We start from the raw sequence: 12,500 nt of genomic DNA on the forward strand, positions 1-12,500 counted from the left end.
TTTTACTTTTAAAAATAAATAAATAGCAGACACTGGCAAAACATCTATTATAGTATATAATGAAAAATTGCTATTTTATTTCTTACAAAATAGAAGACAGGGCAAAAAAAAATTATTTGTACAAAAATATTTCAATAGAATTTTTTTTATTAAAATGAAATATTTCATTAAATAATTATGTATTACACTTTTTCCAGGAATCTTTGATTTCTCAATGCAGGATCCCTTTAAGTAAGTGAATAGTTTTAATTTGGATGTCATGTTGACTAGTGAAGGACATGCGCTGAATGACACCAGATTCCACAGTGAATTTGCATTGACGTCAGTCCGATGAAAGCGCAAATAAACACTGACAAACAAAAGTAGACAATGCTCTCTCTCATTCATAATAAACAAACACTAGCTTTTTACAATTGCTGATTTTTTTTTAAGTGTCTGTTCAAAAGCCGGTGCCGTGATGTTGTGGGCGGATGCCAGTTACAAACCCCGAGTATGACTAACAGTAACAGTGATGCTTAGCAAACAACACTAATGATACAATATCAGCATCGCGTTGTTCAATTTCTTCATTTTTCCAAGCACGTTGAGACACGAAGCTCTTTTAAGTGCTTATGCCATTGTGTAAACCAGAGCCAACAAAAGCAGCGGAAAAGGGCTTAAAGGTGAATGTGGTGCCTGGGCCGATAATGAGATGTCTAGGGATAGAAATGGCCGCTGAAGTTACCTGTCTGTAGCAGAGAGAGCAGGTGTGGAGGCCAAATAGCCTCCCTGAATAATGCACACATGATGATAATTGCTTAGCAGGGTCTGATCTATGGGAGCTCCAGTCTGGGAATGTGTGTCTCGCCGAGTTAACGATCTCAGATTCTTCAATGGACAAACACACACGTCCTGGTCTGGCTTATAATGATTTTGTTGTAGATGAAAACGATGTGTCTAAGCTAATATCTGTCGACTTTGGAGAAGTTGCTGCAGATAATGGTGCACGATGAGAAGTGTTTTGCATGTGCGTAAAGCCAGAAACACTGGGGAAAGTGCAAGAGAGGGATACAAAGAGCAAATTAAGCAGAGGGATCTTTCAGCATGAGGCTCTGCAGTGAGAAACAGGCTCACAAATGATTTAGTGCTCAATAGTATTGGGCAAAAATCTGAACTCCATTCACTTAACAAGTGTGAGTTTGAATTGAATTGGCTACGTATTCAACAGGATGTTCAACTACAATGACAGGATTAGAAATTAAAATCACAAGTTTCAGTAATTACATTTTTTTTCTTACACACACACGCACGCACGCACGCACGCACGCACGCACGCACGCACGCACGCACGCACGCACGCACGCACGCACACACACACACACACACACACACACACACACACACACACATTCTGATTTATTGATGATTTCACAAACTACAGCCAATACTATAGAAAATAATAAACATAGCCATCAAAATTATTTATTTTTTGTTTTCACATTTTGCCATGCAGTACTACAAAATGTACACAACATTGTTATCACATATCTTTTAAAAATATTAAAATATTACATTAATAAAAAATATACTTTTACATTTTATATATAACTATATACATCATTTTTAATTTATTTTGCAGTAATAAAAAATAAAAGGTATTATAATATTTAGCAGAATAAAGAAAACTGCAATCTAAAATAGTAAAATATATTTTTTTATTAAAATTTGATTAATAATATCTTATTTTTAAGTTGATGATCATAATGTATATATAATCATAAATGCAATACTATACTTAAAAAATATAATATAAAATATAAAAATAACAATATTAATACAATATTACAGGTTTTTTTCTCGATTGCTAAACGACAGTGAGCACAACTAGAGCTACATGTGCAAAACTCGAACTACAGTCTGCACTAGCAACAGCACCTGAGCTAAACGGTTCCCATCACCTGCAAAACTCATTCCAGGCAACACAACTCTTAACACATGGCTCAACACAGGCTCAGTGCAGCCAAACACTATACACAACCCTCACTGAGATAACACACACTGTCACTCAGAACACACTGAGAGTAAAAACACTAGCATCAAACACCAATACAGAAAATATAAACTTTTCAGTTTGAACAATTTCAGTGACTTGATACAAGGTAATATTTTCTTCAAAGAAATGAGTGACATTCTTTCACATGATTAATTTAAATTTTTAGAACATAACAATTCTTTAAGGTAAATGAAAATTAGCAGTTTCAATAGTCTGCAGTAATTTACGGAATTACAGCAATGAGAAAAAAAAAGGTAGAAACTAAACTACATATTGTAATTCGAACAAATAACGAACAAGACCTGCTTAGCCTTTCAGCTGAAATTGCAATCAGCAGTGTTTGAAAGGCACAAGGCTGAAATCTATTCTGTTTTGAATGTGTGGTTCACAGTTTTGACAGCAGTGTGTTAGCATTGAACAAAGTGCTGCAAATCCAGAGTGTTGTGGAGGTTGTGGTTAAAGTCATGGGATAAGTGTGTAGAGTTTTGAAAAGTGTGTTCAAGCAATGAAAAACGAACTAGAGTTTGGTCCACATGAACTGCTGCTGTGCAGACTGTAGTTAGAGTTTTGCACGTGTAGCTCCAGTTTTGCTCACTGTCGTTTAGCAATCGAAAAAAACTGTAATATATATAAATATAATAATAAACATTAATAATATTTATAAATAAATTAAATAAAAATATGCATATATTGAATGCAATTATTAAATACAGAAAAATATAGAAAATGAGAATTCACCCACCCAACCACACACTATATAAATATATGTATATATATATATATATATATATATAGACACACACACACAGTATATATAGTTACATTAATAAAAAATAAAAAAAGTAAAAAAACAGTAAACAAAAGGTAAATGTATTATAACACAATAATAGTTTACAGTGCAAAATATAGAAAAATGCAACAAAATATAATATATAAAAAAATATCTGATGATTATTGTGTGTATATGATCATAAATAGAATACAATACTTATAGCCGTTGTATGAATTTCCTTACTTTCAAATTACAATTCTGTATCTTGGTGGCTAACTTTCAGTCCTGAAATGGAATAAAAAAAGGCTTTCTCAATTTAGTTCTGATCACACATCCAAGCACTAAGTGAGCTGTGGTGGTCATGTCACTTCCTATCATCGACTGTCAATAAAATAATCATAAATGGCAAAACATCTCTTGCTGCAGCATCTGAAGACATGGTAGTTCTGCAGCATTGATCTGACATGCAACGACACTCTGAGTCCACTTTATTTCACAGATTTTCATCAAGGTATCATCAATCACACATTCATCTGATTGAACTGCATAGGAACTGTGTTCTTTAAAAAAAAACATCTATGCTCTGTCAGAGTGTATTATTGACTGCTGTGCTTTAAAAACCGCCGTTTCCTGTGATGCGCCCTTGTTCTTTTCACCTCGCGATTCCACGCGGCTCGATTCCCTTTTAGTTTTTCTCTTTAACGCTCAGGTAACAACGCTCCCACAATGAGACGGAGGTAGGAGAGAAAGCAAAGGTAAAATGAAAGAAAAGCAAGAGAGGGAGAGGTGGTTGAGTTTCCGAGAGAGAGGACAGGCGCTCTCCTTTGAAGTGTTAAACATCCTTGAATAATTTAGTGCGGGCTAAGTATAGCTCTAAAACAGCCATTTCCATCTCTGAAATAAACCCTCGCTCGACAAGCACACGGCATCTCACTCCTACTGCCTTTTGTGTCGCACTCCTTCTTCCAAACAATTCCAGCTTTGCCCAATCTTCACTTCAACCCGTTCTTCTAGGAGTGGGAATCAACAGGGATCTTACGAGACAATGCATTCACGACACTTCAGCCACCATGTTGTTTGCAGTAGGACATTCATATAATTTACACATGCACTGCAAATGCTAAAAATGCCACTATTAAAATGCAAGTACGAGTTGTTCCTGTAGTTCAAGCATGAAGCTAGAAACGCAAGGTCAACAAAATGACGAAACATGCATCTTGAATACACTGTTGGTTAAAAGCATCTACCACATGAATAAATCAAATTTTCAATATATTAATTTCACAGTAATACTACACTGTCATATTTACAGTGAATGCGGCTCTTCGCACAAGATATTGCATTAAACATCTAGAACAGACGTTTATACAGTAGGCCCTTTAACTCCTGATATATCACCCAAGATTCAATTCTTTGGGTGTAAAACTTTTGGTGCCGCTTTAATAATCTATCCTCCGTCACTACTTCCTCCTGTTCTGTTTCCCAGCCATCCTCTCATCGGTCTGAATCTCACCTGCAGGTGTCCTCCTGAATGTAGAGGGCGATGAGCTGCTTCGGGACGCTGAAGGACAGTGTGCACTCCGCCATCTGTTCCCGCACCAACATCCATTTACTGTCTACCGTCTGAAATCTGTACACCTTACACACCGCGTTCTTAAACACTGAGGGAGAGAGAGAGAGAGAGAGAGAGAGAGAGAGAGAGAGAGAGAGAAACATTAGGTGTATTACAGATGTATTTACATATGATCATTTTGGCAAAGTACAGTGAATAACAACTTCAATTTCAGCCTATTCCTTACATAAAGCCACTGTATCACTTCAGCAAAGCAGCTGGACAGAGAAAGTGAAGGAAAAACAGAAGTAGGCATGAAAGACAGATAAAGCATTTTTTACTTCCTAAAAATGTGTCCAAGGGGTAGTAAATAAATAATTAATAAAAGTGGGCCCAAGACTGAGCCTTGGGGAACACCAATGGTAACTTGCAATGGCTTAGATCGGAAGTTTTTTAGTTGTACAAACTGATAATGCTCTTATCAGAGATGAGGCAGCAGTAGAAGAAGTTGTTGCCTCTAATGCATGAAATCATGCTTCTCGTCAATGCTTCGCTCCACAAGCGAGTCCATGGAGCAGGCCACACACCTGAGTGGAAATCTGCCAGTGTCACACAAGCATTTATTCTACACTTTTTCTAATGCTAGAGCTGCTTAAATTTTGACCATTTTTGACAGTTGTGGTTGAAGCATTAGATTCCTATAAAATACACCGGGGGGGGTAAAGTCTAACTCCAGTTAGAGCTTAAACAAAGGGTTTTGATGTATAATGCTGGTATATGCATTGGAAAAAAGTCTGACTTGCATAAAAAAAGGCTAAACAGTAAGAAAAATAGAACTAACATAAAATGAACCTACGTAGCTAATTTTAAACGAGTCTTAACTGTTGCCTCTGTATGTATCTATTAATTGCAATTATATGTTAGTATTTTGAAATAATCTATACTGATTTATAAAAAATTGATTGCATTAACAATATTTTTAATTGACCTATTTTGGTAACACTTTACAATAATGTATAATTTGTTAATGCATTAGCTAACATTAACTAACAATGAGCAATGTATTTTTTAAAAATATTTATTATTCTTTGTTAATAATACTTAATAAAAAAATCTGATTGTTCATTGTTTGTTCATGTAAGATCACACTGCATTAATTAGAGTTAACAAACACAACTTTAGATTTAAGAATGTACATTTTACACAATCTCTCACAGTATTCTCATTTCACAACTCTCTGCTCTTGGTATCTCCGAAACTGCCCTATCTTGGTTTACTTCCTACCTGTCTGACTGTCAGCATTACATCTCTATCAGCCAGACTAAGTCGACTACCTCCCCTGTCTCACACGGTGTTCCCCAGGGTTCTGTTCTTGGACCTTTACTCTTCATAATCTACGTGCTTTGACTAAGTAGCATTATCCGTCATCATGGCTTTAACTTCCATTGCTACGCAGATGACACCCAACTTTACATCGGTTCTCATCGCAATGCTCCTTTCCCCACCAACTCCATATCGACTTTTATTGATGCTATAAATGTGTAGATGACCAGTAATTTTCCATTTCAACTCAACACAGTTAATTTTCTCTTTCAACTCAACAATGATAAAACAGATATACTTCTTGTTGGTTCATCTCAAATTACATCCGTTTCTGTGTTTCAGTGTTATTATTGCTGAAGTCTTGGTTTGACCTTCCACCACTGTTAAACACCTGGGTCTAATCTTTGATTCTTCTCTCTCCTTCCTTCCTCACATTTCCACACTAAATCTGCCTTCTTTCACCTCCGTAATATCGCTCGCTTACGTCCGTTTTTAAATGTCAATGATGCTGAGACCTTAGTTCACGCTTGACTACTGTAATTCTCTTTTCTCTGGCTTACCCAACACAACAATAAATAAGCTATATAATAGGGTCCTCACATATAAAAATAAATCTTTCCATATTTTACTCACCTCAGTTTATTATGTTATCTATCTTAGTTTATCTGTAATGTTTCTTTGTCTGCTGTCATGTTTATTTGTTATAATATTGTAAAGTGACCTTGAGTTTGCAGAAAGCCACTATATAAAATAAACGTATTATTATAACTAATTTTAATAAAAGTTTCTTCATTATAAATGAGAACAATAAACCTAAAATTGTGACACCCAGGAAGTGACATCATTTGGAGCCTGTCTAAAGCAAATAATCTCACACCATTTTCTCAATTTTTGCAAAATTGTAATTCATCAAGCTCACCCATTCAACTATGTTACCCAAGTCTTCATAAGAAATATGATCAATCAGATATTTGTCTTTCATTTATGTAAAAAAACAAGTATTATTCTTTTCACTAATGTAACTTAGGCTTACTACACTGTATTATTATTAAAATACAATATATATATAAATCACACACACGCACGGACGCACACACATCATGCTCATTTATAACTTTTGAACTAAAGAGAAATGTTGTATTAAAACAAATCAACGGCTTTTGGACCCCACTGAAAATTTACATATATATTTCCTTTTTTCTTAAAAAATATATTTTTGACCACCATAGCATTGTGAGAGCTGTCTTTAATGGTAGCTGAAAGTACAGAAAGGTAGTTCGCTGAGGATGTCGAGTGAAGACAGAGACAGATGGACGCGTGACCTCGAGAGGAGGAGAACTGAACGCAAACTCCCTCATCTAGCGCTGTGGAGGATTAACCTCTGACCTCTAATCTGACGGCCAAGCGGATTGCAGCATCTCTGCCTGCTCAAGCTCTTAGGGAAATGACTTTGCGTTGCGTTAGTGTTGAAGCACAGCGGATGTATAGGGGTTAGGGTGACGGGGACAAATTTCATTAGTCAGTCTTTCAGAAGCAGCAGAGACTAACATATTTTGACAAGAAGTAGGGTGACTAAAACAACAGCCATCTACAAAGCCGCAATGACATTCAATACGGTTACAGCACCAACAAATAAATACTGTGAAACATCAGATACGAAGATGACACCGAACACCCTGGACTTCTAGAGAGACCCGTCTGCCGTTCCCGGCATCGCATCCATCCATCACATCACAGCAGCTCATAAATAAAGAAATGACCTTCTACAGAGTTTGTTTCTCAGGGAACTTTCAGAGACTTTGGGTTTATTCACTCACTAATAAAGTGCCAAAACTATTCAAACTCTCTTTTCTTTACTGTGCAAAACAAATTACACTGACTACATTGAATTGGCATAAAGGCTGATTTCCCCCAATACTGTTTATCCTGATGTGTTACCTGAGGTAATTAAGCTAATGAGCTGCTGGTAGTTATTTAAGCTAAGCAATCACACCATTCAGCAATCAGACGCCACACAACACACTCCATAATCCTAACAATAGGCATGGCAATCCAACGGAATTGAACAATTCTGCTTCCGATTCTACTTAACCATTCCTAAACGTTTCCTTTACTGATCATTTCATTGCTCACCCACATAATTAGACCCAGGACTAAATAAAAATGCTCAATTAAAGAGGTGGTATAATGCCCTTTTCACAAGATGTAAAATAAGTCTTTGATGTCCCCAGAGTGTGTATGTGAAGTTTTATCTCAAAATACCCCACAGATATTTTTATATAGCATTAAAATGGTCACTTTTGAGGGTGAGCAAAAACGCATTGTTTTTGTGTGTGCCCCTTTAAATGAAAATGAGCTGCTGCTCCCGGCACAGGGGGCGGAGCTTCAAGAGCTTGTGTCCTTTTACCTTACACAGACATGCACTGAAAATTTCTAAAACATTTAGCCTTTTATGTTCAAACCGGAGTCAGACAATGATGGAGAGACTCAAGAAGAAGTGACAACATGTAGAAGCAACAGGACATTTCTAAATGGTTAGTTGATGAATTTATGTATTATCTTCTAGTCATTAATTAGCATATTCTGTCATGATAATCTATACATAGATTTCATGTGACGTCACACAGTGGTGCGGCCGCCATTTGTAGGACCGAATTGCAACATGCCACTGTGATAACAGCAAATCACAAAGAAATGTTGAGAAATCAACGTTGACCTGGAAATTTAAATAAAAGTAAAATTAGCAAATTACAGGTTAGCTAGCTAAATTAAAACATGTAGTTTACAATTGGTTAAGTTAATAACCTTATTCTAGACCGCAATCTATATTTACATTTAGTAACCTTAGTTATACGTTTGGCTGAATTATGTTGTTGTTACCTGCTTCAGTATGCTACTGCTCACTGTTTCTGCCTTAATACATTGTTTAAATGAATAGATTATTAGCTAACTGCATGATTTGTATACATTTCTGAAATGCATAACTTGGACATTTATTGTAATGTAGACACATGTATTTTCTGTAAAGCTGGTTTGAAATATTGTGAAAAGCGCTATACAAATAAATGAGAATTGAAAATAAAGGTGTCCAAATGTCACTGATAATACAAGAGATGTGCTTTACCGACATTATTAGCAATTCAGTTCAGCGATGCTTTTATGTTCATCAATTCAGCAATTACTCATTAGCAGAGTGCCACTTACCCTTCTGTTATCAAAAAACATTTTCTTCATGGGGGCATTTAATACAATGCAAAATCGATGTCTAGCAATCGATTTAAATAGTCATTGGGTTTAATTTGTCATTTAATGAGATCTAATATATGTTGTTAGCACTGATAATAAATACATAGATCCGACTATCTACATATATACTTTGTTACAGAACTTTTGCCAAGCGTGTCAGAGGTACTGGGTTCGAATCCGCACTCGTATAGTTTTTTTCCCCTTTATGAAACCGATTATGTCTATCAGTGGTTGTATATGAATCAGGAACACATTTGTGTGCATTTTATTTTGTGATTTCACCGGAACGAATAGATAGTCTCTGAAATGGATTAAAGCGTGCGTCCGTGTGAAGACTGTGCACGTTGCGCGAGTCACGAGAAAACACTTTATCTGCACCACTGATCGCAGAGTGAACAACCACTTTGATCACTTGATTTCAAAAACAACACATTTCAGAGTGCCAGATCACCTCTTATTTAACAAACGAACAAAATGATGCTCTGCAAGTTAACTGGAGATGTTTTATTTATTTGTATTGGTACATCCGTGGCGCGAGATGTTTCAAAAGTGGTGGGGATAATATCGACCCAAGCAAAAAGTGATGGGGACATCTCGCACCCGTAAATTACGCCCCGCCACGCTTCGCCGGTGTATGGAGAGGGATTGTGGACGAGGTAGATGTAAATGTCAGCAAACGTAAAATTTGGCAAGTTTTTACTAGACTTTAGTGGAGTCAGCAGTTTGTTTAACAGTAAATACGGATCTATCCCTAAAGTATCTATTTTATTTAAATACCGTTGCTTTTCATCCGTAGTGAGGTGTGCTATTTTAGTGTGCGACATCTTTCCGATCACCAGGGAGAGGTTACGAAATTTAACGCAAAGGTCCTAAAGATGGCGTCCACAACAAAAAAGTCACGTGACTGAAAGCCATGTATAAATCCCGTTCCTGGGGGTGGGGTTAATGTACATTTTAGTGATGTCACTAACCTGGTAGGAATGTGGTGTAGTCCCTACCAGCCGTTTGTTGTAGTCCTTAAAAAACAATTTCTTTAAAAGCAAATATCTCCCTTTGCTTTAAACTTTGAGCGTCTTAACTTTGCAGATGTTGTTTACGCTCAAACAGCAACATTAATCATGAAACATGAAATCATAATCAACCACCCTTTTAAAACAACACTATTTTTGATTAAATATTTAGACTTTATGAAAGCACCATTTATTCAAACTAAACTTCCCCTAGAGTAGGAAACTGGGCATGAAAAGGGAGATGTTTACTCATGCCTCATCTCTCGAGTTGCAGGAGAGATCACAAAACTGCTCAAATCTACCAAGACACAAAAGCCTACGAACTCAATATGAACTCATGAATTTCTCATCAGATTCTCTGAAGCTTGAATGATCTGAGTTGCAATCCACATTCATTAATAGCTCTATAGTTTGACTGTATTTCAACAATAGCCTCGTTTTGCATTTCTTGTAACTCTTTGGAAGAAAGCGAAGAAAAATAGTCCTGAGCAATAAAATATTTCAATAGGAAATTACATCATATGTACCAGTGATGGTTTGGCTGGTTAGCATGACCCAGTTAGCCGCTGATGGTAGATGGTTGCAAAAAGCTTCTCCATTCACCATTGATGGCCATCTTCAAATACATTTTAATGACATAAATTGGAAATACTCCATTAAATTATACACTACTCTTAAAAATAAAGGTTATATCCTGGATCAGTGGTTCCATGAAAAACCTTTAACATCTATTGAACCTGGAAAATTTTTATTAAAATGTTATTAAAATGTTGGTTCTTTTAAGAACTGTTGAAGAAAGGTTCTTTAGGGAACCCGAAATGGTTCCTCTAAGGCATCGCTGTGAAAACACAAAATAAAGCTTGTTTTTAAGAATGTAAGCTCTAAAATTTAGTCTGTAAAATGTTTAAATGATTTTGAACAAATTCCCTTAACAAAGTCAGCATTTATTTTATCAAAAACACAGAAAAACAGTAAAGTTGTGAAATATTATTATAATAACTGTTTACTATGTGAAAATATTGAGAAATATAATGTATTCCTGTGATCAAAGCTGAATTTTCGGTATCATTACTCCAGTCTTCAGTGTCACATGATCTTTCAGAAATCACAGGTTTTGCTGCTCAAGAAACATTTCTGATTATTATTATCAATGCTGAAAACTGTTGTGCTTCTTCATATTTCTGTGGAAACTGTGTAACATTTTTTTAAGGATTCTTTGATGAATATAAATGTCAAAAGAACGGCATTCATTTGAAATACATTATAAATGTCGTACTGTCACTTTTGAACAATTTAATGCGTCCTTTCTGAAAAAAAGTATTAATTTCTTTAAAATACTAATAAATAAATAAAAATCACACGGACACTGGAGACTCTTAGCAAAGAGTTTGGGATTATGTGTTTTTGTGATGCCACGAGTTGCCATTACCACATACTTCCACTGAGTTGAATGGGAACACTGAGTTGAAGATTACTCTCTAGTCTCTATCTTCAGGTATTATAACCCTTAAACCACAAAAAGCCCAAACCACAAAATATAAAGCATTTTTTAACTCACCAGAATTCATTATTGGTCCGTTATCCTTGTCATTAATGGTTCCATGCGACGACTCGTACACCAGCGTGCACTGTGGGAAAAAAACAAGATTATGCATTTGAGATTGAAGGTCATTTGTCACTGATTATTAGATGTCAACATAATGACTACTACTCTAAATACGACCAACGACATCAGAGACTCTGGTGACTCTCTCTCCCCGTCTCATGAGCCGAACGAACAGTGACAAGCTGTCACCTGCACCACTGCTCAGATAATAGAGGAGTTCTCCAAGTGTCCCAGAGCGCCAATGTACTGTAAGCAATACAGGACAGGAGAGACCCTCACGAAAGCTCAAGACAAACACGATCCTCCATCAACATCACCCACAGCGCTTATGACCTAATCACTTGAAATGCATTCCCCTCATCAGGGTTTAGTGCAATGACGGATGAGTCTTCACGTCTCATTAGGTCTCATGACCTTGGATGGGTCTTGTGAGTTTCCAGACTGTTCTTGGCGTACAGCTTAAAAAAAAAAAAAAAAAAGAAACAAGAGGCGCGATCAGTCCATGTTTATGTATCACTTATGAAGGCCACAGATCAAATAAAACCACAACGGCTCTGAGTTAATACATAGACAGACACATGTTACAGTAAAGCACAAAAAGGCCTTATTGTCCAATCAATTTTACAACTTCAAACAATTTTACTTCAATCAATATCTATCAGTGGGTCTATCTATCTATCTATCTATCTATCTATCTATCTATCTATCTATCTATCTATCTATCTATCTATCTATCGATCTATCTATCTATCTATCTATCATCCATCCATCCATCTATCCATAGGCGCCGATTTATGTTTTCCTCCGTGGGTGCTCATGGGCGCGTGCCCTTTAAAAAAAAAAAAAAGAAAAAAAAAAGTAACCTTAGGCCTAATCAAAAAATTTTTGCATTTCAGAACCGAACGAGAAGCGCAGCGCTGCGTCTATGACAACTCGAGGTAGCCTATCGCACAGCGGAC

At 36.3% G+C, this 12,500-nt stretch overlaps 1 protein-coding gene across 9 annotated transcripts in view; it reads right to left on the reverse strand.

Moving 5' to 3' along the window:
* inpp4b (inositol polyphosphate-4-phosphatase type II B) overlaps positions 1–12,500 on the reverse strand; it is a 177,119-nt gene that overhangs the window by 82,715 nt on the left and 81,904 nt on the right. For all 9 annotated transcript variants that reach the window (XM_077245910.1, XM_077245914.1, XM_077245913.1 and 6 more), the window contains 2 exons: positions 11,494–11,563; positions 4,318–4,465 (listed from right to left, as the gene is read on the reverse strand). In XM_077245910.1, the coding sequence (XP_077102025.1) occupies positions 4,318–4,465; positions 11,494–11,563 (218 nt within the window). The remainder of the gene's footprint in view (positions 1–4,317; positions 4,466–11,493; positions 11,564–12,500) is intronic.

The sequence above is a fragment of the Siphateles boraxobius genome, unplaced genomic scaffold (assembly GCF_051911475.1).
Source record: "Siphateles boraxobius isolate OS27281-9 unplaced genomic scaffold, OSU_SipBor_1 29, whole genome shotgun sequence".
Taxonomy (NCBI): Eukaryota; Metazoa; Chordata; class Actinopteri; order Cypriniformes; family Leuciscidae; genus Siphateles; species Siphateles boraxobius.